This window comes from Pan paniscus, chromosome 1, assembly GCF_029289425.2.
Source record: "Pan paniscus chromosome 1, NHGRI_mPanPan1-v2.0_pri, whole genome shotgun sequence".
In the NCBI taxonomy this organism is placed as follows: domain Eukaryota; kingdom Metazoa; phylum Chordata; class Mammalia; order Primates; family Hominidae; genus Pan; species Pan paniscus.
This window is the reverse complement of record NC_073249.2, coordinates 205819722-205846825: the sequence shown is the minus strand read 5'-3', so window position 1 is coordinate 205846825 and position 27104 is coordinate 205819722. Positions and strand designations below refer to the sequence as shown.

General features: G+C 51.4%; 1 protein-coding gene across 3 annotated transcripts in view; it reads right to left on the bottom strand.

The window, feature by feature from the left end:
• ECE1 (endothelin converting enzyme 1) overlaps positions 1 to 27104 on the bottom strand; it is a 127143-nt gene that overhangs the window by 63518 nt on the left and 36521 nt on the right. For 2 of the 3 annotated variants that reach the window (XM_034957437.3, XM_063594212.1), the window contains exon 2: positions 10243 to 10329. In XM_034957437.3, the coding sequence (XP_034813328.1) occupies positions 10243 to 10329 (87 nt within the window). Of the gene's footprint in view, positions 1 to 10242; positions 10330 to 10516; positions 10657 to 27104 lie in introns of those variants that run through there. The other variant, XM_003814395.6, reaches the window with a different exon arrangement.

Below are 27104 nucleotides of genomic sequence, written 5' to 3'. Positions count from 1 at the left end.
TGAGGAAACTGAAGTCCAGAGAGGTGAGACCCTGGCTTCTCACCACCCAGCTGAATGGGGACAGCTGGGATTGGAACCCAAAGCTGTTGATGCCCGAGCCCACCAGTGGATCAGAGGTGGATCCTGGGAGATGTTGGCAGAGATGCAAGGAGAAATAGCTCCATTCAGGTCCTGAAAGGGAGGAAAAATCCCTCCAGCCTAACAGTCTAGCTAAACAGGAAGGGAGGCACAATGAGAGGAAGTGCAGGGTGTGGCAGGGCCCTCCCTGCCCGAGGAGGGACACACCAGCCAGCAGCAAAGGGGGCCGACAGCCCAGGCCTCTCACACCCAAGGCAGCTTGGGGTTCTCCTCTGTTCCAAGAGATGCTTCCTGCAAAACCCATGGCCACAAGACAGGAAGGGTCTCCTGAAGGTGGGGTGACATGTGTTCAGTGACACTGTGTCATGTGCTAACAGCTGAGCACCAACTCAGGGCCATGCTGGAAATATACAGCCCAGCAGGGAGGCAGATAAAGAAACAGACTGGGGTGGGCAGGGGTTCAATCAGGGAGGGCTTCCTGGAAGGGGTGATGTCTGGCCTGGGTCAGTCAGAATAAGTAGGAGCTGGCCAGATAAGAGGGAATGGAAGTGGAGAGGAGAGGAGGGCCTAGATCCTAAGGGGCACAGAAAGCCAGGTTAAGAGCCTGGACTTCCTCTTGAGGACTGGAGTGACATGATTAGATTTACCCTTTGGGAAGGGCAGGGTGGAGGGAGCAAGGCTTGCCAGGAAGAGGGGAAGCTGTCAGGGAAGATGAGGAGACTCAGACTCTGACCTGCAACAGCCCCACCAACAGCCTGAGGGGTGCCCCTGGTGCCGGGTCAGAGCCCTGAGGGAGTCCCACCCTGGCACTCGGGGATCTGAAGTGGGTCACTTGAGGGAAGGGTACTGAGAAGCCACATGGCCATGGTTAGGTATTTACTGGGCAGGAAATGACTGGGAATTGCTGCTCCAGAGATGGAGGAACACAAGCACTTTCTGTGGAAAAAAAAAAAATTGGGTTCCAAAACTGAGAAAAGGGGCCGGGCGCGGGGGCTCATGCCTGTAGTCCCAACAGTTTAAAAGGCTGAAGTGGGAGGATCACCTGAGGTCAGGAGTTCAAGACCGGCCTGGCCAACATAGAGAAACCCCATCTCTACTAAAAAACACAAAAATTAGCCGGGAGTGGTGGCGGGCGCCTGTAATCCCAGCTACTCGGGAGGCTGAGGCAGGAGAATCCCTTGAACCCGGGAGGCGGAGGTTGCAGTGAGCTGAGATTGCGCCACTGCACTCCAGCCTGGGCGACAGAGTGAGACTCCGTCTCGGAAAACAAAACAAAACAAAACAAAACAAAACTGAGCAAAGGATCTTGGGGCTTAGAGACACTTCCGTGGAGGCCCAGGAGGCTCAGACACTGAAGCAGCTGGGTCAGGCAGTGGGAGGGATGCCGCCCGCTCAAATCCCTCAAGAATCTCTTCTGAAAAAGTGAGCAATGAAAGTTTCAGACCATGAATTAAAACTTCAGGCTGCGAGGGCTTGGTGCAGAGAGAGACAGCCTGGTATGATGCTAACATGCACACTGTACTCAAATGTTTATAAAGTGCTTTTTCAGAGTAATCAGTTATCTCACACACTTTACCTTGGTCTCTGGTACTCAGAGGGGTCCCAAGGACTTGAAGCAGGCACTGCCTAGGCACTGCACACACTGACGTATGTGTCCTGCTGCCCCTAATTTGTTTCATCCTTCCTCCTTTAGGCTTCTCATGTCCCCATTATCATGGCTCAGCTCACAGCGCACAAGGAGGCCGTGAGACAGTGTTTTGTTTTGTTTTGTTTTGTTTTTTTGAGACGGAGTCTCCCTCTGTTACCCAGGCTGGAGTGCAATGGCACGATCTCGGCTCACTGCAACCTCTGCCTCCCGGGTTCAAGCGATTCTCCTGCCTCAGTCTCCTGAGTAGCTGAGATTACACGCACGTGCTACCACGCCCGGCTAATTTTTGTATTTTTAGTAGAGACAGGGTTTCACCATGTTGGTCAGGCTGATCTCGAACTCCTAACATCGTGATCCACCCGCCTCAGCCTCCCAAAGTGCTGGGATTACAGGCATGAGCGACTGCACCTGGTTGAGACCTTGGTTTAAGAGGTACCCATCAGCCAGGCATGTTGGCTCATGCCTATAATCTCAACACTTTGGGAGGCTGAGGCAGGAGGATGGCTTGAGCCCAGGAGTTCAAGACCAGCCTGGGCAACACAGTCAGACCCCATCTCTTAAAAAAAAATTAAATTAAATTAGCTAGGCATGGTGGCATGCACCTTTAGTCCCAGCTACTTGGGAGGCTGAGGTGGGAGGATTGCTTGAGCCCGGAAGGTCGAGGCTGCAGTAAGCCATGATTGTGCCCCTGCACTCCAGCCTGGGCAACAGAGCAAGACCCTATCTCAAAAAAGAAAAAAAGAGGCCAGGCGCAGTGGCTCATGACTGTAATCCCAGCACCTTGGGAGGGTGAGGTGGGCGGATCACCTGAGGTTGGGAGTTTGAGACCAGCCTGGCCAACATGGTGAAACCCTGTCTCTACTAAAAATATAAAAATTAGCCAGGCATGGTGGCTCATGCCTGTAATCCCAGCTACTGGGGAGGCTGAGGTGAGAGAATCGCTTGAAACTGGGAGCTGGAGGCTGCAATGAACAGAGATCACGCCACTGCACTCCAGCCTGGGTGACAGAGTGAGACGCTGTCTTGGAAAAAAAAAGAAAGAAAAGAAAAGAAAAGAGGTACCCCTGTGCCTGGTGCTGGCTCCAGTGAGCCAAAGGACACAGCCACTAGGCTTGGGATGCAGGAAAACCTCACCTTAAATGTACAGGGAAATGTCGTGGTGTGGGCAACAAGGAGACAGCTAAGAGCAAGGAGCAAAGCCATCTGCGGAGAGAAGGGAGAGAAGAAAGGAACAGAAGGGGAAGATGAAAGAAACAGAGGGAGAGGAAAGGGAAAAAAGAACAATGGCAGCAAATAAATACTTGAGTGCTAAGTGCCTGGGATCATATTAATTCTATTTTGATGGTGCAATTCTATCTTCATAACATTCTTTTTTTTTTTTTTTTTTTTGAGACGGAGTCTTGCTCTCTCACCCAGGCTGGAGTGCAGTGCCGCCATCTCGGCTCATTGCAACCTTGGCCTCCCGGGTTCAAGAGATTCTCCTGCCTCAGCCTCCCGAGTAGCTGGGACTACAGGCACATGCCACCACACCTGGCTAATTTTTTGTATTTTTAGTAGAGATGGGGTTTCACCGTGTTAGCCAGGATGGTCTCAATCAATCTCCTGACCTCGTGATCCACCCGCCTTGGCCTCCCAAAATGCTGGAATTACAGGCGTGAGCCACAGCGCCCGGCCCATAACATTCCTTTTTTTGAATTTTTTTGAATTTTTTTTTTTTTTTTTTTTTGAGACGGAGTCTCACTGTGTCGCCCAGGCTGGAGTGCAGTGGAGAGGTCTCTGTTCACTGCAACCTCTGTCTCCTGAGTTCAAGCAATTCTCCTGCCTCAGTGTCCCGAGTAGCTGGGATTACAGGTGTCCGCCACCACGCCCGGCTAATTTTTGTATTTTTAGTAGAGACAGGGTTTCACCATGTTGGCCAGGCTGGTCTCAAACTCCCGACCTCAGGTGATCTGCCCGCCTCAGCTTCCCAAAGTGCTGGGATTACAGGCGTGAACCACTGCATCCGGCCTATCTTCCTAAGAGTAGGTATTAGCATTAGCTCCAGAAGAAACACAGGAAGTCGGGGCATGAAGGCAAAGAGAGAGGAGAGAGAACAGTGAGGCAACCCATGGCTCCAGGACTGGCAGCCGCAGACCTACCACAGGAAGTGGAGCTGACCCTCACTGTTTGATGCAAAGTGCTGAATCTAAACAGATGGTGTTCACTGCAAAATAAAATTAAGCCAGAATTGAATTAAAAATTCATAGTTCCAGGCAAGCATGGCAAATGGAGTTTGAAAATGGGGTTTTTAACCTTTGTCTTGTTCTTTGCTTGACTTGTACTATCGGCTACGGGCCTCATGGTTTCTGGATAAGCCTTGTCTCTAAAGGCAGAACGAATCCAGATGCCTCTCCCTGGGGCAGGAGAAGTCACCTAGAGGTACTAGGCCAGGATCAGGAGGCCTCTCCAGGGCAGGGTGGCCAATTCCTGGGTGCAATGGAAAGGGCTGGGTCGTGAGTCAGGGCACCGATCTGCTTCCAATGGCCGCTGGCCTCGGCTGAGTCTCTTCTTTGCATCCCTGTCGCACCTGCCCAGCCTCCTTCATGGGACTGTGGAGGGGATCCGTGACATGAGGTCACAGCATGGGGAGATGTGACTGGTTTCTTACTTTTCTTTTGGAAATGAGGTCCTGTCAAGCATGGGAGACTGGCCTAAGCAGCTTGGAGGGTAGGAGGATTGGTGGCAGGCAGCCCAGTCCATCTCAGGAGAGGGGACTGTGAAATGGCCATCCGCTAAGAGGCAGCGCTGATGCCTGGAAGACGCAGAATCACTGCAGATGCTCAGCTCACTGGTGGGCTTAATTTCCTACTTACTGTTGTGGGAGGCAGAAAGAGAATGAGAGGGAGGGGGTGCCCTCAAAAGAGAGAGGTGGAGAATGAGACAAAGAAATGAGAGAGCCAGAGAAACAGAAAGAGCGAGAGAGCTAGAGTAAGGGAAAAAGAGCAGCGCTGTCCAGCCAGGAGTTCCCAGGGTTTCCACAGCCAAGGGAACAAAGCCCTAATCCGGGATACATATTTGGTTACAGAAGTGAGTGCTTGGCTCACCTAGGCTTACAGCAAGAACAAGTTCTGCAGGTGAGGACGGGGCCTGCTGCCTGGGGCCCAGGAGACAAGCCAGGAGCAGAAAGGGGTGGGGAGCCAGGTGAAGCCAGGTTTTCAGAGTCAGGTCGGAAGGGAAGGCAGAACCCAGCAACCTGGGCTGCACGAAGCAGCAATGGGAATGGTCTGGCCAAGGGTCTGGCAGGGATCCCACCCCTCTGCAGCCCAGAAGCCCAGCCAGCTGGGAGCGCTGGCAGGGGCACCAGGCTCCCTGGAGTAAGACTTTGAGAGCAAGTTGACTGTGACAGCCCAGCCTGCGAGGAACCCTGCCTCCAAAAGTTCCCCAAAGTCAGTTTGGGGAAGTTTCTTCCAGTAAAGTTTCCATGAGGTGACCTTCTGGCTGAGGCAATGGGGTCAGTCCAGAGCAAAATTCTCAAGTCCTTGTGTCCTCTTGTCTCTGCCTGAGCCTTGTCTGCCACCCCACCCAGATGCCTGACTTTAAATGACTGGTAACAGCTTAAAATATGATCCGTTGTAGGGGAGGGCACTCCTCACATCTTAGCAAGAATCAAAGGCTAATATTTACAAGTACTTTCCAACTTTCATCGCTTCCCAGAAGGAACACCCAGCTCCCCACAGCATGGGAGAAAGATGGTAACCCTGAGAAGTCAAATATCCCACTGTGTGTTGCTGGGCAGTCTCTGGGCCTCAGTCTCCCATCTCTAAAATGAGGAGGCTGATTGAGGTCCCAGGTGTGACTTCTCAGACTCTCGAACCTCAAGGCTATATAATAGGCAAACAGAGTTGATACCAACTCCAGGTAAACAGACATGTCTTTTTAAAGTATTGAGCGGGCTTGTCCCTGAAATCACCCTGGAAAGACAGCTTTGGCCAGGCATGACAGCTCATATCTGTAATCCCAGCACTTTGGGAGGCCAAGGTGAGAGGATCGCTTGAGCCCAGGAATTCAAGGCTGCAGTGAGCCATGATCATGCCACTGCACTCCAGCCTGGGCAACAGAGCGAGACCCTGCCTCAAAAAAAAAAAAAAAAAAAAAAAAGGCTGGGCACAGTGGCTCATGCCTGCAATCCCAGCACTTTGGAAGGCCGAGGCAGGTGGATCACCTGAGGTCGGGAGTTTGAGGACAGGCTGGCCAACATGGTAAAACTCCATCTCTACTAAAAATACAAAAATTAGTCACGCATGGTGGCGCACGCCTGTAATCCCAGCTACTGGGGAGGCTGAGGTGGGAGAATTGCTTGAACCCAGGAGGTGGAGGTTGCAGTGAGCTGAGATTGTGCCACCGCACTCCAGCCTGGACAACAAGCAAGACTCTGTCTCAAAAAAAAAAAAAAAAAAAAAAAGAGAAGAGAAGAGAAGAGAGCTCTGTGCAAGGTGGGAAAAAAATGAGAAAACTATAACTAAGAATTTAGTATCTCACCTTTCTTTTTTTCTTAACAACAACAAAAAAAGATTTTTAGAAGTAACTGAATGAATTTCAAAGGTTTTGGTAGACATGGCCATCTGCTCCTCAGTTCAGGCTGCAGGTGTAACTTCAGCTATATCCCTTCCTGCCGCTGAAAATGGTGTATGTTCAGGTGTGGGAAGATCAGGCAGCTGGCTTTGGCAGAGCAGAGGCTTCAGAGCAAAAGCTAGCATATTTAGATGTATATTATTATATCATGTCACTCATAGTGAGTTTCTGTAATAATCCTTGTAATAACCTAATAACCAAATCCATTTTCTAAGCATTATCCAAAATGCTTTCCCTCATACTGTCCCATTGAGCCTTTGCAACAGCTCTGAGAGGTGGGCTAATAATATTAACCCCATTTTACAAAGAAAGCTGTGGAAGTGAGTTGCTTTCAGGTCTCACAGCCCAGGAGAGACAGAGCTGGGGCTCCAAGTTAGAGCCAGCTTCCTTTGAATTCTGTGCTTGGTTCAGAATGACTCACTTTAGTAGACTGCAAGTAATCTGCGCCTAAAATACGGGATAAAGAAAAAGAAAAGGTTAGGCACGGTGGCTGTAATCCCAGCCCTTTGGGAGGCTGAGGCAGGAGGATCACTTGAAGCCAGGAGTTCGAGACCAGCCTGGGCAACATGGCAAAATCCCATCTCTACTAAAAATACAAAAAATTAGCCAGGCATGGTGGCACGTGCCTGTAGTTCCAGCTATTTGGAGGCTGAGGTGAGAGAATCACAGGTCAAGGCTGCGCCACTGCACTCTAGCCTGGCCAACAGAGTGAGACCTTGTCTCAAAAAATAAAAAGAAAAAAAAAGAAAAACCCTTTCAGGTGAGGTACAGGTAGAATTTTGCTCTGGTTAAATTCAACATTGGCCAGCAGGTCCAATAATAAAAAATAAATAAATGTGGCAAGTAATAAAGTAACAAATGTGTCAAGTTTGGCTGAAAAATGGAAGTTTTCATTTATTAGTTATTGGTGTTGATCACTTGGGACTTCCTAAAACGAATGGACTTCAAAATCTTGAAAAATCAAATAGCTTATTTTTTAGCTGTCCATCAAGAGAAAGGATTTGGGATGAAGGGTCTCTTTTAAAAAGTCTAAAATTGAGAGCACAGGCTGGATGTGGTGGCTCATGCCTGCAATCCCAGCACTTTGGGAGGCCGAGGCAGGCAGATCACCTGAGGGCAGGAGTTCGAGACCAGCCTGGCCAACATGGCAAAACCTTGTCTCTACTGAAAATACAACTATTAGCCGAGCGTGGTGACGTGCACCTGTAATCCCAGCTACTCCGGAGGCTGAGGCAGGAGAATTGCTTGAACCTGGGAGGCGGAGGTTGCAGTGAGCTGAGATCGCGCCACTGCACTCCAGCCTCTACAACAGAGAGAGACTCTGTCTCAAAATAAATAAATAAATATAAATAAATAAAGTTGAGAGAGAAGTTGTGTTGCTAGCAACCGGCCCAAAGGTAATAATCTGAAAAGCTAAAAATGGGTCACCCATAGAGTGACAGCAATTGCGCCTAAGTGTCCAACTACAGTGGATTGAATAAATATATTTTTATATGTTGGTACCATGAGGTGTTACGATTTTTAATGGCAGCATGTTTCGGAAGTTTCTGACAATGTAGAAGATGCTGAATGAAAAATGCGGGATATAACATTGTGTATTTAGAGTGAGCTCAACTATGTTTAAAAATATATACATACAAGTGTGAAAAACTAGAAACCGTTATCTCCAAGTGGCAGGATTACTGCTCTGTTTTTAATTCCTTTTTATACTTGACTGTCTTTTTTTCTCCCCCAAGTGAGCATATAAAGCTTTTACACTGGGGAAAAAAAAAAAAAAAAACAATGATTGAAAACATTCAATTAATAGAATACTCTGCCTCATAAATGGAGATGAATGGGTCCTTGACTCAGAAAAGCAAGCACTGGCTACTTCATGTTCACTTTGGGGAAGTTGTGGCAACACCACACAAGCCAAGCTGGGTACCCACAAAAATGCCCCAAATCCTTGCATAACCTCTTTGCCTTTTCCTGCAAGGAAAGTGGAAAATGTATCCATTTGGGGACAGGACACTAACTCCAACCATAGACAACAGCGACGTGACCCCAGGAATGTCTCTAACCTCTCTTTGTCCCTCACCTTTATCATCAATAATGTGGCCACGCCAGCCCTTACTTCATGGGTCATAAAACAATAATCCTAGCAGGCTGCATATAATATGTATGACATCCACTTTCTCTAACATCCATTTCACAGTGAGGCCATCACCACTGAAAGAGATTAAGCCACTACACCACTGAAAGAGATTAAGCCACTAGCCCAAGGTCGTGAGTGGAGTAAGAACTCAAACCCGGGTCGCTGGCTTCAGAGACGGGGCTCCTCCTGCTTGGCCGGGGGCCCTCCCCAGAGAAATGTGCTATTTCATCTGAAAAAGGCTATACCCCAAACAGGCTGCTGTGAGGATAACAGCAATACGGCATTATTACTTTGCTGTGAATTCTGAAATGCTTTTGTGTTGATATATTTAGACCCTTCTGTGGAAGATGAGACTGAAAAACATTGCTGATTAGATTCTGTTTTGATTTGAGAAGGGAAAAGCACCTGCCCCAGAAATCTAATTTCCTGCTGGCTTCAGCCTCTTAAGAAGAGTCCACTGGGAAGAGGTTTGAGACAGACAGGGTTTGACGTGTCGCTCTCGGATTTTTAGCTCTGTGACCGAAGGCCAGTGGTTGCCCCTGTCAGAGCCTCAGTTTCCACATCTGTAAGTGGGGACAGTAATCCCTACAGGTCTCAGGGGTGTTCCTGAAGGTTAAGCAGGGGTACCACACATCCCAGTGGGTAGAGCCCTTGGGACTGTGAGTTTGGGTCCCCTGGGCCTATGTGACCCTGGAGGAGGAACTCCATCAATGGTGTCTCCCTGCGCTGGGAGGATTATTCCCGCTTCTAAGAGGCGTATCTGAGTGGAGTGGGCCTGGCAACTAAGCGTCCATTCATCCTAAGCTCGCCTTTGGGAAGAGTTGTGTGCCAGTTCGCCAAGTGGCCCCAAGATTCTCCCAAATACTTCCCTTGGTCTACCTGGCAGAAGTCCTCCGAGAACTGGAGTGCCTGCCCCAGCTCCTCTTTCTACACTGGCTTCTCAAGAGCCAGATCACTGGGTCTCCTAGGGTGTCCGCAGCGTTTCCAGCACCTTCCCACGCACCTGGCTGGCTCCAAACCCCTCCAGCACTGAGGTCTTGGCCACAACTGTCCCAGTGCAGCCCCCCAGGGACGGGAGGGCAGAAAGCAGCCTTGCTCAATGTCCTGTTACAAGGCAGGGACGGGGGTGGGGCCCTCCCCAGGAGTGGGCAGATGGGATGCCCACAGGCGGAGACCCTGGGGAGGGGAGGAATTGGACTTCCTGAGTAGGCTGGAAAAGGGGCAGGGAGAGGGGGCAGAGAACAGGTTTCTGGCCCCAGGAAACTCAGGTATTGGGAGGGCAAGAGGAAGAGGGTGGTACTTCCTCCGGGATAAGGTGACCAACTTTCCCAGTTTGCCCCGGACTGGGGGAGTGGGTTCCAGGGATGCAGGGCTTTCCACGCTAAAACAGAAACAGCCGTAGACTCTGCCGGTAAAGGGCCTGGGCAAGTCCTGGGACATTCACAAACTGTGCCTTCTGTGAAAAGGGAACTGGACCAGTTCGGGTCTCGGGGGTGCTTTCAACTCTGCCACCTGGGCTGTGGCCCCAGAAGCAGGTGGCCGGGAGGCTCTAGGGATGGCGGGGGCAGGTGAGGGGAGACTGGTGGGCTCCGGAAGGCTTCTCAGCGCGGAGCCCCAGCTGCGGGGAGGCGCGGCCCCTCCCGGATGCCGAACGAGGGAGGGGAAGGGAGGGGAAGAGGCGGGGTAGGTAGGGGCGGGGGGCGCGGCAGCGGCAGCGCGCATGCCCGGGCCCGGGGCTCCTGGACCTCGGGAGGGAGCGGAGGGCGCCTACCTGCAGGCCGTTGGGGTATGCGTCGCCCTCGGAGAGCGAGTCCACCAGGTCCTCCTCGTCCAGCGTGGCCCGCTTGTACGTCGACATCTGCAAGGCCAAATGCAGCACGGACTCCCTCAGCGCCTCCATGGCTCTCGCGCCCGAATGGGGAAGCGGCCCCGACCCTGGCGCCGCCGCCGCCGCGCCCCGCCCCGGCCTGGACACCCGAGACCGGCCCACGGAGCGGCCCGCGCGGGGAGGGGTCCCGCCCGCCTCCCGCCCCCGCCCGCCTCACCCCCAGCGCCGACAGCAGGGCGGACACCGGGGGCGGCCACACGCCCCGCATGCTGCGCCCCAGACGCCTGGTCCCGCTGCCCGGGTGGCCGGGATGGGATGGGCCAGGCCAGGCGTTGCACCACCTTCGCGGGCGGGGCCTGATCGGTTCGCCGGCGCCCGGTTCCCAACCTCCGGCCTCCCGGGGAGACCCCAAGACCCGAGAGGCCCGGGGGAGATGGGGACCCCTCCCTTCCCCGGAGGTCGGGAGAGGGGGCCCCCAAACTGAAGCCCCTAGCAGGCAGGAAAGGCCCTCACAGTGACCCCTCCTTCGAGAAAATCTTAAGTCCCCCTTCAACAACCGGGTCCCCAGTGGCAGATAACAAAAGTATCAGGAAGGTGCCCTCGATTTGGCCCAGAGCAATCAAGACAGGTTCCCCCTGGCATCAGCCCTTAGGTGTGTCTAGGGGGTTAATGCTAGAAAGACCAGACAAAAAAGGTGGGGTAAAAAGGTAGGTGTCCCCTTTCAGTTCCCCTTTCTAGCTCAGAGGCCTTTAAGCCAGAGTTCGTGAATGAGTTTCAGAAAATTTCAGAGAACTCCCTGACACGGGATGAAAGGAGCTGTGTGTGTGCATTTGGATGGCTGCAGGGTGGTCCGATGGTCACCCCCGTGCTCAAAGGTGTCGCCCTCCTTGCAACACAAGAGAACCATTGCTCCAGGGGGAGTCAGAAGCCAGGAAGGGGACCCTTCTTTCCCATCTTCCCCCTCAAGACTCGGAGCCTCAGCCAGGTGCCCCCCTCCCCAGCCCCTGAGCCCTCTCCTATAACCCTAGGCAGGGAAAGGGGGCTCTCTCGGATATGAGGTGTTCAGTTAGGGACTCAGGCCCAGCACTGTCCCAACCAAGAACCCCAGAGAGGTCTAACCCAGCAGATTTCCAAAGGACTCTCCGCTTCTAGCAAAGCGGGAATCCCTGCATTTATGCGTACTTTTCAGCTTTGCAAAGTGCATTTCTGCTTATTCCAAATTTGATTCTCACAGTCACACATATGTGTGAATAAACAGGTTTAGAGGGGTGAGGGGCCTGACGTCACAGGGACAGTGAGGGCAATGGCTCCAGATGGTCTCCTGGCTTCCACTCCTGCCCTCTGACAGCCCCCTCAGCAGCCAGGATGAGCCTTTAAAATGAAATCTGGCTGAGGCCAGGCACCATGGCTCGCTCACGCCTGTAATCCCAACACTTTGGGAGGCCAAGTTGGGTAGATCACTTGAGGTCAGGAATTCAAGACCAGCCTGGCCAACATGATGAAACCCCATCTCTACTAAAAATACAAAAAATCAGCTGGGCCTGGTGGCATGCATCTGTAATCCCAGCTACTCAGGAGGCTAAGGCAGAAGAATCGCTTGAACCCAGGAGGTCGAGGTTGCAGTGAGCTGAGATTGTGCCACTGTACTCTAGCCTGGGTGACAGAGTGAGACTCCATCTCAAACAAACAAACCACAGAAATCTGGCTGGGTTCAGTGGTTCATAACTGTAATCCCAGCACTTTGGGAGGCTGAGGCAGGAGGATCACTTGAGTCTAATTCTAGGCCAGCCTGGGCAACACGGACCCCATCTCTACAAAAAGAAAAAAATATATATATATATTTATATTTATATTTATATATTATATATTTTTAATTAGCAGGACGTAGTGGTATGCGCCTGTAGTCCCAGCTACTTGGGAGGCTTAGGTGGGAGAATCGCTTGAAGCCAGGAGGTGGCGGCTACAGTGAGCTGTGATTGCACCACTGCACTCCAGCCTGGACGACACAACAAGATCTTGTCTGAGTAAATAAATAAAATTAAAAAAAAATTCTGATATTACCACTCCCTTGCTTAAAAACCCTCCACTGTCCTGGAATGAAATCCAAACCCTTCACCAGGCCCCATGGCCCCTGCCCACTCTGGGCCCTCATCTTGTGCTGCCAGCGCCCCACGCGCCCCCCCCCCCCAACCTCCTCACGCAACTCCTCAGTTTCTACAAGTTTCTTCTTCCCCCAAGACCTTTGTAGCTGCTGTTGTCTCTATCTGGAACATTTTTTCCTCCTCTCTACTCCTCCCATGGTCAGCTACAACTTCAGATCTCAGCCTACCAGCTCCTCAAATGTCCCAGGAACCCTAAGCAGTCCCCCAAATTCTCTGTTACAGCATCCTGTTTGTTTTCCTTTACAGTACTTGTTGCAGACTGTTTTGTTTCCATGTCTTTATCATCACTCTCTCTGTCCCTCCCCAGAATCCACAGCTTTACTGGGGCTGGGACCTTGTCTGGCCTGTCCAACAGAGACTCTCCATCACCCGGCACAGAGTAGGTGCTCAACAAACGGTTGTTAAAATCAAAGGGGGGACAAGTAGAGGGGAAGTGCCTTCAAGTTCTCAAGAACTCTCCTGCATCTAACTTCATAATGCCTACAGAAACAGGGAACACATCTAAAGGTCACAGGCCCTGGGGAGGCAGGGTGCATGGGAAGGCTCTGAATTCTGGAGACTTCTGCCTCACTCCCACTGGGTGGAGGAGTTTCCATTACCCATCCCAGAGAGAGAGGGGACTCTGAGGCTGCTTCACTTACTGCTGGGTTGCAGCTGGGCTTTTTCTAGAACAGGACACTTGGTTACACTACATTACCAGGTGTCGATTGCCAGAGGAAAAGACTTTTGAAAAAGAAGTTCAGTTCACAGAACATCTCCCCGGGGCACCTGGGTGGTGTAAGGGATTCACCCGGGTGGTGTAAGGGATTTGTCAGTTCTTTTATACCATCTCTTTTAAGCTTCTCACCCTTCCCTCAGAAGCAGGTATCACTGGTTCCTTTTACAGAGACTGAAACTGAGGCTCAGGGAAGTAACTCGCCCAGGTGTGGTTAAGCGATGGCTCCTCCTCCTTCTGTCTCATTTCAGAGATTTCCCCCTTCTGGCAAGCTCTCCTGACCACCCTCCAGGGACCCCAGACAGCATTTGGTCCCTGGCTCTCTGTCCCCACACAGCCACCCTACCCCATGCTGCCTTTTACTGAGGCACACAGCATTTTAGACAGGAGAACCCTGATGGCAGAGGCTGGGTCTCATGGGACCCTGTCTCCTTAAGGGCTTAGTCTGGGGCTGGAGCCTCTACAGATGTTTGAGCAAAGGCGGGAGGCAAGGGAGGGAGGCCGGAAGCCACCCCAGGGACTCTGATGTCCACCCTGCGGCAGCCTGTCTGTGGACAGATGATGCAGGAAGCTCACGGAACTCCCAAGCAGACATCAGCAGAGATGGAGCCTGGTTATTTTTCAGCACACAAAAGCCGAGGGCCCCTTCCTGAGATGCCTGCCTCAGCCCGGTAGTGAAACTGAACCCACCTCAGACGGGAAAGGCTTGGCGGGCTCTGCTTGGTGGGAAGTCCACAGTGGGTGAGTGACATTTCAACAGCTGCCTGGGGCCCTTCGCCCAGGGCCTTCCATTCACTACCCCAATGGCTCCCCACACCCACCTAGAGCCTCAGCCTCACAAGTATCGCTTCCAGCTTACAGAGAGGGGGAGGGGCCTAGACAGACCAAAAACCAACCATGCCACTTGACAAATTCTCTCCTAACCCCACAGTGCCTCGTCCCTGAGATGAGAATCATCACCTCCGCTTTACAAATGAGATGACCAAGGGTCAGAGAGGAGAAAGGACCTCCCCCTAGCCCTAAGTCACCTGCCTGGAGACTGAGGGAGCCATAATGCGAATCTTCCCCTTGCCAAACCCACTGACTCCATTACGCTGCCTCCAGAGAACCCGAGCCCCGCGGCGAGAAAGTGGTAGAGCTGGGCCTCGAACCTGGGTCCTGGACTCTTGGTCCTGTGCTCCTTGTGGAAGATGGAACTGCTTCTTCAGGTGGGAACCTCACAGAGTCTGGGTGCCCTGGGCAGACTGAGGCTCTGGGCTGACAGGGCAGCCAGCACTTATTCTCCCTAATTGTCTCATTTGCGGTTGTGGGTGCCATGCCTGGCCTCGAGTGTGCTGGGGAAGGTAAAGAACCTCCACTTTGGTCTTCTCAGTTCCCTTCCTGGCACTGTGCAGCCGTGGAGGAGAAATCTGGGTTGAATCTGGGTCTGGTGTTCAAGAGGAGGGCCTGGCAGAAACCAAGAGTGAAGGGGTGGAACCACGGCTCCCTGTGGACTGCCCCGTCCTCAGTCCCCAGTGCCCCAGCTGCACAGAGGAAGTGATGACAGCCAGATGAAGGTGCAACAGTGCCCAGCTCTGGAAACTCCACCCTTGTAAATCAAAGGCCTGCGGTGAGCAGAAACGAGAAATATAAACACGCACAGGTTTCTGGCGACAAAAGCCTCCTGGCCTGGTAGCACCTGGGCATGACCCCCTTTGCCCAGATGACATTAGTCACTCATATGGCTCTTGCCTTTGGTTGGCCAAAGGCGGGGGATCATTAAGGCATCTTGGGGTGATGATGAGGTGGAAAAGGGAAGCCCCACATGTGAAATTCTGAGGCCTGGGACTGAGCCACACCCTCCACAGCTACTTTCACATTGTCTCTAAGCCTCAGCTCCTTAGAGACGCTGCCCTTTGTGGCCGAAGTCCCCATCAGTTACTACTTTTGGTGCTGGTAATTCACTGGGATCTGTTAAATCTTTACATGTCATCTAAAACACATTCATATTATCTGGTAGCTAAACACTTATATTTCACAGATGCTATAATGTAGCGGGTAAAAGCTCTGGATCTAAACCTCATTTCAGATCCCTAGTCTGAACTTCCCAACTCTGTGACCCTGAGCAAGTGACTCAGCCTCTCTGTGCCTCAGTACTCATCTGTCAAATGAGGAGGATGATGATAACAATAGTACCTCCCTCATAGGACTGTGTTGACACTTAAATGAGTTAATATAGATAAAGTGCTTGGCTGGGCATGGTGACTCATGCCTGCAATCCCAGCACCTTGGGAGACCCAGGCCGGAGGATTGTTTGAGGCCAGGAGTTCAAGACTAGCCTGGGAAACACAGCAAAACCCTGTCTCAAAAAAACAAAAACAAAAACAAAAACAAACCCAAGTAAGACAACTTTGGGCAAGGGATAAGATATAAAAATATGGCTATCATTTCTAAAGATATGCCACTTGATATTTATTATTATTACATTATCCATTATATTTCCCAGTATTTTTCACCAGAGAAATTTCCATGTGATTAGCTTATTTTTAAATTTACTATGAAGTTCCTGAAAGTGTAAACTGCTTCTTTACTTTTTAATAACAGGAATCAGCTTGTATCTCTTTTTTCTTTGGCTGCCAGGAAACTCATAGCCAAATCAGAAACTCGCCTATGGGCACTTTCTTGGCCTTTAGGTTCAGCTTTTTCCTTGTCCACATTTTCCACTCTGTTTTCCGTGATTCTGATTTTCCATTTGGTATTGCATGTCGTTTTACTGAATGTATTTTATTTATAACCTATCATGAATCCTTTGTGGAACAGAGTTAGAAACAACATTTATCAGGCAGTTAAGACAGACCTGAGCCCACTCACAGGTTTCCTGGCTCATGTGACCTTGGACATGTTGTTTTCACCCTCAGGTCTCAGTTTCTTCATCCGTAAAAGGGCCATTGTAAATACCGAGTAAGCTAGAACATGAACTGCCTGGCATCCAGCAGCCCAAGACTGCGTGAACCACACCAGAGGGACATCCTGCGCAGGCCGCCTCTTTCTGCTTGCTTCTTCTTGTCTTCCTCACCACCCCTCCCATTTGCTTCTGCCCTCATCCAGATTTTCCAGTCTTGGCCTTTGTTCAGCCAACATTTGTTGTTACTCTAGCCCTGCTGTAAACTCAGTGAAAATAAAAGATTGCCCAGGTGATGGAGGTTAATATCAACAGCAAGAAGTCAAATACGAGTTATTAATAGAAATCATGTACCCTTCAGCCGGGTGCTCATGCTTGTAATCCCAGCACTTTGGGAGGCGAGGCGGGCAGATTGCTTGAGCCCAGCAGTTTGCGACCAACCTGGGTAACACAGTGAGACTTTGTCTCTACAAAAAATTTTAAAAAAAAATTAGCTAGGTGTGGTGGCATCCACCTGTGGCCCCACTACTTAGGAGGCTGAGGTGGAAGGATTGCTTGAGCCTAGAAGGTTGAGGCTACAGTGAGCTGAGATCACGCCACTGCACTCTAGCTTGGGTGACAGAGCAAGACCCTGTCTCAACTACAAAAAAAAGAGAGAGAAATAAAATAAAATAAAATAAAGTAAAACAAAACAAAACAAAACAGAGTCATTGACCTTGACATTGCCCAGTTCTCAAGGCTCTTTTATACTTTTGTGTCTTACAATCACCATGTGGGATAAGTCCTGGGATCCCCATTTTACAGATGCAGAGACTGAGGCTCAGAGAAAGGAAGCAGCTTGCCAGAGCTGGAGCCCAAACCCAGATCTTCCTGGTTATCTCAGGGCCTCACCTCCTTTTTTTGTGCCTCCTACCCGGGGCCTGGCTCTCTAGGCTAACTTCCTTCAGAGGCTACGGGCCACCCATCTGGGATGTGGGAAATAGGGACAGATATAACTGCTGGGGCCTGGAGAGGGAGACTCCCCTTTGTACCAAGGGCTCAGATGGAACTGAGGGCCTGTGCAGGGGAAGGCAGCAGGTGGGCAGGGGCTGGGGAGGCCTCAAGGTGAGACTCAGGGAGACACTGGAAGGCCAAGGGCACAGGGCAGAGGTAGGAGGTCAAGGTTGCTAACTGCCCCTTGGAGAAGGCAGCAGCCCTGCCAGCCTGTGAGCCAACCACTCTGGCGTGGCCCCGAGTCCCAGGGCTGGGCTCCCGTGAATGTGCTGGCAGCAGGAGACTTGCCTCCACACACACAGCGCTGGGAAGCACTCACTCACATGGCCCAGTGTTGACTCAACTGCCAGAGGCCCTGGGGGGCACCGGGAATCTTACCTAGTGTTGCTGGCCCATTCTTCAGTGCCTGCTGTGGAGGCCACCCCATGCCCAAGCCCCAAACCTGGTCAGCAGCCTCTCACTCCTACCTGATACAGGCCACTGACCTGCCCACCCTGTCCACCTGCCTGGCAACTTCCATCAATCATCTCTGGTCCTCTGTCCAGGCCCACTGGGCTCTGTCCCCTCGGCATGCCTTCCCCAGTGACCCCCTGACCCCCTTGATCTCCTACTGTAGCTCCCTTTAGTCTTTCAGCTCCTGGCTAGCTCCTGCCTCACCTGCTCCATCCTTACGACTTCAGGTGTCACCTCCCAGCTGGGTTTAAGGGGCTGAGTTGTCCACTCTGATCTTCTCCAAGCACAAACTGCAAAGCAGACCAGAAAGCAGCTGGTCCTGACTCCAGGGCTACCCACAGATGCCCCTGCACCTCCTCATGCTCCTGTGCTCCTGTGTGATGTCCTGGGCTGTGTGATAACAAGGCTGGGGAAGTCCCAATCTGAAGAGACCAAGCGCTCTCTGACAATGTGCTGATCTAATCACGTACAACTTAAGACAAAGTTAACCCGTCTCATTGAATGATATGGTATAATGGTGATGACTGAGCTGCCCAGTAATTGTGCTCAACCAGGAAGCAGCTCATGGAATCAGTTGTAATTAGTATTTGTGTTACACAGGTGAGTGGGTGAGGGCTGGGCAGAGGGAGGAGGAAGTGGGTGGGGCAGGAAGCTCTGGGGACTCCTTGGATCCATGAACCCCATGCCAGCCAACTCATGTGGTTGATCCTGTCTAACCTTCATGATGACCTCATGATGTACTGTTATCTCTCTTCTAAGGTGAGAAAACAGGCTCAGAGAAGTCCATTCACTTGTCCAAGATCAGACAGCTAGAAAATGAGAGAGCCAGGGTTCCCTCTTCAGCCCAGGCGATGTCTTGGACAGCAGAAGGAACAGGAATAGGGCTGAGAGGCTGGAGATCCACATCTCGGCCCCAGTTCTAACACTGCCTTACCCTGGGCCTCAGCAAGTAGCATCCCTCTTTAGGATACAAAGAGATAGTATGTCTGTCAGGTTGCAGATGGCTGAGGGTGTGGACTTGGGAGCTAGGCTCCTTGGATTCTAATCCTTGGGCAAGCTACTTCACCATCTGAGCCTCAGTGTCCTCATCTGTAAAATGGAGATGACAACAGTGTCTTCCTCATAGGCTTGTGAAGATAAAACGAGTAACAAGACTTAGAACAATGCCTGAATATTATTGTCACTTATGGGGAAAAAATGAGCTTTGCTGTCCATTTTTCATCTGTAAAATGGGGAAGTAGTTGCTGGATCTGAACAGTGGTTTGCAAACAGATTTTTTTTCATTCCATAGAGTCCTTTATTTAAAAAACTAAACACAGCAACCCAAAATACAAAAGAGATGTAAGTGGAGCTGCCACTTAGGCACTCAATGAGCTCATATCCTGACCCTGAACCCAGCTCCCTCAGGGGTTCTAAGGAATGGAGTTTGAAAAATCACTCAACTGTCTCTGAGAACTGGTGGCTCTAAGCTGAGATCACGGGTCGGGTGGAAGCAGGAAACCATGGCATGGGCCAGGATGGTGCTCACCCACTGGAGGCAGCACATGGGGGCTGTGGGACATGCAGGGTTCCCTGCTGCTGGCCTGCTGGCTGCCACCATTCCAGCTGGACAACAGTATCCCCAGGAGGCGGCTGAGAAGCAGGGAGAAGAACACCAGGCTTGGAGTCAGGTGGGTGGCTCTGGGCAGGTCGTGTCCCTCTCTGGGGCCCATTTTCCTCACCTCTAAGAGAGGGATGGTAACACTGCACTCATCAGGGGTCCTAAGGACAAAATTGCATCACACATGTGAAAAGGCTTTGCAACGGAAAGACTGCCCCGAATGACTTTTTTTTTTGAGACAGAGTCTTGCTCTGTTGCCCTAGCTGGAGTGCAGTAGTGCAAACTCAGCTCACTCCAACCTCCACCTCCTGGGCTCAAGCAATTCTCCTACCTCAGCCTCCCGAGTAGCTGGGACCACAGGCATGTTCCACCACACCCGGCTAATTTTTTATATTTTTCATAGAGATGAGGTTTTGCCATGCTGGCCAGGCTGGTCTCAAACTCCTGACCTCAAGTGATCTGCCCGCCTTGGCCTCCCAAATTGCTTGGATTACAGGCGTGAGCCACCGTGCCCAGCCCTGAATTACTATTTTTGCTCCTTTCTCGTAGATTTTTTTTTCTTCTTAAGAGCATAGACTCTGAAGCCAGACTACATAGGTTCAAGTCTCCACTCCAGCACCACTAGCTGATTGCTCAACATCCAGCTACTGAGCCTGTTTCCTAGGAGTAAAATGAAAATATAAGGTGCTTTGCATAGTGCCTGGTACACAGCAAGTGCTCCATAAGTGTTTGCTGCTCTTGGGTTTGGTGGACAATAATGGCAAACTTGCTCCCTAGCACTCATGTCCAGTGTAGACAAACCTGAAGAGGGTGTGTCTCCTCCTGACCCAGTACAGACAAAGCTGAAGAGGGTGTGTCTCCTCCTGACCCTCTCAAAGTACACAGGTGAAAAGCAGGAGTGAGAATGTTTGGGTTCTGAGCTCACATATGGACCAAGCTTCCCTAGGCTGGCTTGGGGCTATGTCTGACTTCTGTTCTTAAAAAGCCAATTCATGGGCCGGGCGCGGTGGCTCACGCCTGTAATCCCAGCACTTTGGGAGGCCGAGGCAGGCGGATCATGAGGTCAGGAGATAGAGACCATCCTGGCTAACACGGTGAAACCCCGTCTCTACTAAAAATACAAAAAATTAGCCTGGCGATGTGGCGGGCGCCTGTAGTCCCAGCTACTCGGGAGGCTGAGGCAGGAGAATGGCGTGAACCCCAGGGGGCGGAGCCTGCAGTGAGCCGAGATCGCGCCACTGCACTCCAGCCTGGGCGATAGCGAGACTCCGTCTCAAAAAACAAACAGACAAACAAACAAAAAGCCAATTCATGCTGGGTGCAGTGGCTCACACCTATAATCCCAGCACTTTGGGAGGCTGAGGTGGGAGGATTGCTTTGAGCTCAGAAGAGAGCAGCCTGGGCAACAGGGCAAAAACCCATCTCTACAAAAAAAAATACAAAAAATTAGCCAGGTATGGTGGCGTGGTGGCTCACATCTGTGGTCCCAGCTACTCAAGAGGCTGAGGCAGGGGAATTACTTGAACCCAGGAGGTGGAGGTTGCAGTGAGCCGAGATTGCACCACTGTGCTCCAGCCTGGGTGACAGAGTGAGACCGTGTCTCAGAAAAAAAAAAAAAAAAAAGGCCAATTCAACAGCCATCTCCTGCAAGTTCTGTGATGCCAGGCCCTCACCACAACCCTGTGTGGTAAGTAGCACTGTTCCCATTTGATGGATGAGGAGACTGAGGCTCAGAGAGGTGACATGGCCACCTTGAGGCCAGACCGCCCCTTCCAGGCCAGGCTCACTAGGCTCCCCTGATGTGGAGCTGCAGGAAAGCACGTGAGGCCCAAGTGCGGCCCAAAACTGCATGGCATTCTAGCAGGCAGTGCATTCTCAGAGTGGGGAGACCCAGCAGGTATTAGGCCTTAGTCAGGAACCAACCTTGGCCCCAAAGGAACCAGCAGCTTAACAGGCTAAGTTCCCCACGTCCAGCCCCATGCCACCTCTTCCAGGAGGCCCTCTTTGAACAGTCCTGCCACCTCCCCCTCTTCTGGCCCAGGCCCCACACCAAGTCCCTTGCTGTGCACCAGGGTGGTGCTAAGCGCCCTACACACATCACTCTTTTTAATCCTGCCAACAACTTTCTGGCTCTGTGACCCGGGGAGTCTACCTGTCTGAGCCTCGACTTTCTCATTGGTGGAACGGTGATGATAACAGCTCGTATCTCAGAACTGGGTGTGAGGATCAAATTAGGAAAATCCAATAATAATGGCAAATACTTATTTGGCACTTACTGCATATCAGGCCCTGACTCAGTGACTTACAAGTAAGATAAGGGCCAGAGAGGATCTGGATGTGTCTGCTGGCCCCTTCCCGCCATGCCCCTTCTCAGGCTCCAGAAATGACCACAGACCCTTTTCCCAACCCCCTGCCCTGAAGAATGCACAGAATGCCAGAGTGGGAGCCAGAAGTCCTGGCATGAGTTCAAGCCGAGTGCTCCCTGGGCCTTAGTTTCCTCCCCTGGCCCGCCCTGCCCCCTTTGGAGGTGGAAGGTGATGATGGAAATGTAGCAGTGTTTTGCCTGGTGATGTTTATATTCCCCTCCCGTACCTTCCCCAAATGACAGACTTGTCCAGATGAATCACCAGGGGGCAGGAATGCCCCAGCTGTTGGCTCCTGGGCAGCAGCAGCCTGCCGTGGCCCTGGGCCTGGGCTGGCCGATTTCTCTATCCTCATCTCCCGCTCTCCCCTGCCACCCCCCGGGCCTGGGCTCTACCCAGCCAGGCTCCTGCTATTTCTGCCCCCACTTGCCCAGTGCTTTCTATGCCTCTCATGGCTCCTCATCCACCAGGCTTCCATCTACCCAGCCCCACCACTGGCTGCTTTCCCAGAACTCCCTAAAACTGGGCTCCACCAACTGATAGCCAAGGTGCCCAGACATGCAAAGTGCCGAGCCAGGGCAATCCCAGCAGGGTGGGGCCGAGGTACTCTCTCCTCACCTGTTCAGGGAGGTGGCACCGTGGTGGCTGTCAAAGCTCCACCCAAGTGGCATAACCATCCCCAGCGGCCTCACCCTCCACCCTTGTCCTCGAGAGGAACATTTGTAGTGGTGGGGAACACAGATTGTGGAGAAACAGTCAGAATTCAAATCCTGGCTCTCCCAAGCACTCACTCCATAACCTTGGGCAAATCACTTAATCCCTCTCTATGGCTCAGCTTACTCATCTGTAAAATGGATCTATTAATAAATTGTTACAAGGATTACATGACTTACTAATAGAGAGCACTTAGGACAGGACCTGAAACAAAGGAAGCACTCAGGAAATACCAGCTGTGATTATTACTAACATTCCAACTGGCCCAAGGCAGAACTCACAAACTGGCCATCTGGCCCACAGATGTGAATTATTTGGCCTACGGCACTAGGAATTTTGTTGTTGTTGTTGTTGTTTGAGACAGGGTCTCACTCTGTCCCTCAGGCTGGAGTACAGGGGCACCATCTCAGCTCGCTGCAACCTCCGACTCCTAGGCTCAAGCAATGCTCCTGCCTCAGCCTTCCGAGTAGCTGGGACTAGGAGGCGTGCGCCATCATACCTGGCTAATTTTTTGTATTTTTAATAGATACGGGGTTTTGCCATGTTGGCCAGGCTGGTCTCGAACTCCTGACCTCAGGTGATCTGCCTGCCTCGACCTCCCAAAGTGTTGGGATTACAGGCGTGAGTCACCGTGCCCGGCTTAGAAAAGTTTTTGAAATGTAACATTTTGGGGATATTATTTCAAAAAAATGAATAGTTTCCATTTTCCTTAAAAAAAAAAAAAAGGGCCGGGCGCAGTGGCTCACGCCTGTAATCCCAGCACTCTGGGAGGCTGAGGCAGGCGGATCACGAGGTCAGCAGATCGAGACCATCCTGGCCAATACAGTGAAACCCTGTCTCTACTAAAAAATACAAAAAATTAGCCAGGTGTGGTGGCGGGCGCCTGTAGTCCCACCTATTTGGGAAGCTGAGGCAGGAGAATGGCGTGAACCCGGGAGGCGGAGCTTGCAGTGAGCCGAGATCGCGCCACTGCACTCCAGCCTGGGCGACAGAGCGAGACTCCCTCTCAAAAAAAAAAAAAAAAGATACGCCAATGCTGGGACCACATTCTCCACATGGTGGCTGGGGCTGAGGAGTGGCCACCTCCTCTGGACAGGCCACGAGTCCCTGGGGTTCCACAGCCCACCCCAACCCCTTATCTCCTCCTCACTGTGGCCCCAGGGTGAGCTGCCAATTTTCATCATGTCAATGTTGTTTCTTACTTTTAAAAAAGAGAGAAATATTTCTCATATCCTTGTCTTGGTCAAAAGTGAAATGATTTACATGCAGCTTCAAAACAAGAAAACTAAGCCATATGGCGACAGACATCAGAACAGCAGCCACCTCCGAGGATGAGACTTACTGGAAGGGCACATGAGGGAATGTTCTGGGGAATGAGAATGTCCTGGAAATACCCTCTATCTTGATTCTGTGGTTACACAGGTGTCTACATTTGTCAAAACTCCTCAACCCTCACTTGTGCATTTCACTGTAATGGAAATTACACCTTATTAAGAAAAAAAAATGGAAAACTGAAAGATAGGTCTGGAGGGGCTCATGTTTCAAGGAAAACAGTAACTGATTCCTTTGTAGTGTTGAACATACTGACGACTGGGAAAGAAGACACAACTGAAGATGCCTCTGCAAAATCAGCCCGGTCCCATCCTTGGTCCCTGCTTACGTTTGAGTTTGAGACCCACAGGTTAAGGCCTTGAACGACATCTTCAAAGATCTATGCAGAACTACGACATCCAACATAGAAGCGCCATGAGCCACATGTGGCTATTTCAATCAAATTAATTAAAAATAAAGTGAAAAATTCAACCCTCCTTTGCACTAGCCACATGTCAAATGCTTCATAGCCACACATAGGCTTGACAGCATAGACACAGGCCGTTTCTATCATCCCAGAAAGTTCCATTGGACAACACTGGTGTACACACTGTCTACAAAGCCAGGCTAACTTCTGGTCTGATTAACATCTGGATCCCTGGGCAAGGCAGGCACCATGAACACTGCTGTGCAGTGCTTGACAGAGAGCAGGTACTCAGGAAATACGAGTTGAATGAATGAATGAAGGCAAAAGAAATAAACAGACTTGAGTGAATCCCAACTCAGGCCTCCGACAACTGTAAATGTTCCAGCAAACCTCTCCTCTGAGTTTTCGTTTTCTCTGTATAGAGAATGGCATAACAATCTGTCCCTCACTCTCAAAACTGGGCACATACACCAACATCCTCAGGGTCGCTCAGACCACCAGGGGCCAAGAAGGACTCACAGGAGAACCGCTGTGTCAGCAGTCCCATCTGGAAATTCTGGAACAGGAGGGAGGCAAGGGAGCTGTGTAAGGGGCAGTGGGAGCATTTCAGTTCGTGAGAGTGGCCTCTGGAAAGGGCGGGTACGGGTGGTAAAGAGACAACAGGCTGGGCTCCACTCTGTGGGTTTGGGAGGGAGGGCTGCTGAGCACAGGGAAAAATCTACGTTCGCCCCCATGCCTGGTGGCTGGAATCTGAGCTGGAAAACAGCATCAGACACCCACAAATACCACTGTGGTCATGGTGGCAGGACAGGGAGCCACCTCGATCCCCAGAGAGAACCCTCTGTTCTGAGTGGAATGGACCCCCATCAGGGCAGACTGATACAGGGCCTGCCCCAAGGGCTGCTAGGAACAAAGAGGGCTGGCTGGGCCCTGAGCAAGCAGCTGGCCTGGGTTTGTCTTCCCAGCATCCATCCTTCTCCACATCCAGCCATACGGGGCCTCATCGACGCCGGGGATGTCAATGTCATTGTCTGTGTATTCATTTGCTCATTCATTCATTCAACAAATATTTATTATGTACCTACTATGTGCCAAAAAATGAGCTTCCCACCAGGAATACATTAAACAAAACAAAGCGTTTGCTGTCAGGAGCTTGAATTGTAATACAGGGAGAGACAATAAACAATGTTACTAAGAGTCGCAATATTAACAATAGCATCTTACATTTATTGAGTGCTTACTGTGTGCCACATACTATATGTTAAGTGTTTTTTTTTTTTTTTTTTTTTTTTCAGATGGAGTTTGGAGTTTCGCTCTTGTTGCCCAGGCTGGAGTGCAATGGCGTGATCTCAGCTCACTGCAACCTCCGCCTCCTGGGTTCAAAGGATTCTCCCTCCTCGGCCTCTTGAGTAGCTGGGATTACAGGTGCCCGCCACCACGCCTGGCTAATTTTTGTATTTTTAGTAGGGATGGCGTTTCACCATGTTGGCCAGGCTGTCTCGAACTCCTGACCTCAGGTGATCTGCCCACCTCGGCCTCCCAAAGTGGGATTACAGGCCTGAGCCACTGCGCCCGGCCATATTATTGACCCTATTTTGTAGGTGAGAAAGCTGAGGCACAGAAAGGTTACAGTCAAGATCATCCAGCTCTAAGGCATTTGGGATCTGAACCCAGGCAATATGACTCCAACTTGACCCTAACCAGTACAGTGATGGCCTCACTGCAGAGAGCGATGAGTGTTACAAAGACAGGGCAGCAGCAAGGTGTGCTCAAGCCTCTGGGGAGGAGTCGAGGAAGGTCTCCATGAGCCCTGTCTGACCAACCCCCCCAATCTACAGATGAACTAACTGAGGCCCCCTGGACATGCTGAGTCAGGGACACAGTCAGGACTAGAAGCCAGGCTTCTATACTCCTGGCCCAGTGCTCCTTCCAAAGCCCTGCAACTGTGCCACGAATGCTAAGGGCCTGGCAGCGAGGACTGAGCCAACTCTTGGGCTTAGGATGACTGAGGTCCACCGAGGACTCCCTTGTCTCCCTGCACTCAAGACTCTCCCCTTCCTCTGGGTCCAGCATGGGTCTCAGCTCCCAGACTGCTCCCTGCTTAGAACTCCTGTCCACATTACCCCAGCCCGGGCCCTGTAATGCTGGCTTTAACATTTCCAAAGCGGGCTCGTTCCCTTTAATTCACTTTTGCTCTTCACAGCGACTCTGGGGGGCCGGAGCTAGCATCTCCACATCATGGGTGGAAGATAGATCTCAAGGTCAGACACATTTGGCTGCTTAGCAGCTGTGTGATGTTGAGCGAGTCACGTCACCTCTCGGAGCCTCAATTTCCTCCCTCTGCACGGTGAGGGTGGCAGTGGCTTCCTTGTGGGGGGTTATGAGCATCTAGTGAGACACCACTAGAGTCTGTGTAAAGTGCCAAGCACAGTGGCTGGCACATGTTAAGTATTTCATAAAAAGCAAGTTTTAAACATGATCACTACAGTCATTGATGTGAGGACGTCAGCTGCAGAGGGGCCCCCAGAGGACATTTTCTTGCACCCCAGGAGGCATTCCTGTCATTTGTCCCCACTGGGTCTGGGGCTGGGGCTTCTTTGTACCTCTGAGGTACAAAGTGGAAGCTCTGCCTGGCTGGCAAGACCAGATCTGTTGTGGCGGCCAGGCTGTACCCACGCAGGGCCACTGCTCCTAGGGCACTGGGCTCTAGACAGGAAATGGGAAGGGACAGATAAGCCTCTATGAAAGGTGGCCAGGCACAGGAAAGAGGCCCTGCCCCCTTGAGAGGCTGGCCCCGCCTTGAGCATCCTTGTCAGGCAGAGATCTGGGCAGGACAGAAGAGGAGGTGCCTGGCTCAGTTTTGCTGCAATCCCAATGGGTCACACGCCTTCTGGATCCCCCCAGAAGGTCTAGAATAGGGTCACCCCTCAAAACCTCCCTGGCTCACTCTTAGCTTGGAACCATGAAAGAGCTTGCTCCCACCCACATGGAAAGCAGCTGCCCTTCCCCTGGAGACATTTTCCACTTCTCTACCTCCAGACCTCTGCTCATGCTGTTTCCTCCACCTGGTAAACCTCACTCTCTGCTGTGCTGTCAGAAAATGGCCAACCTTTTGAGTCTCAGCTGAAATGGCACTCCCTTTGCCCCAGCTTTAGTTTAACAAGCATTTGTGCACGCTCTGGAGAC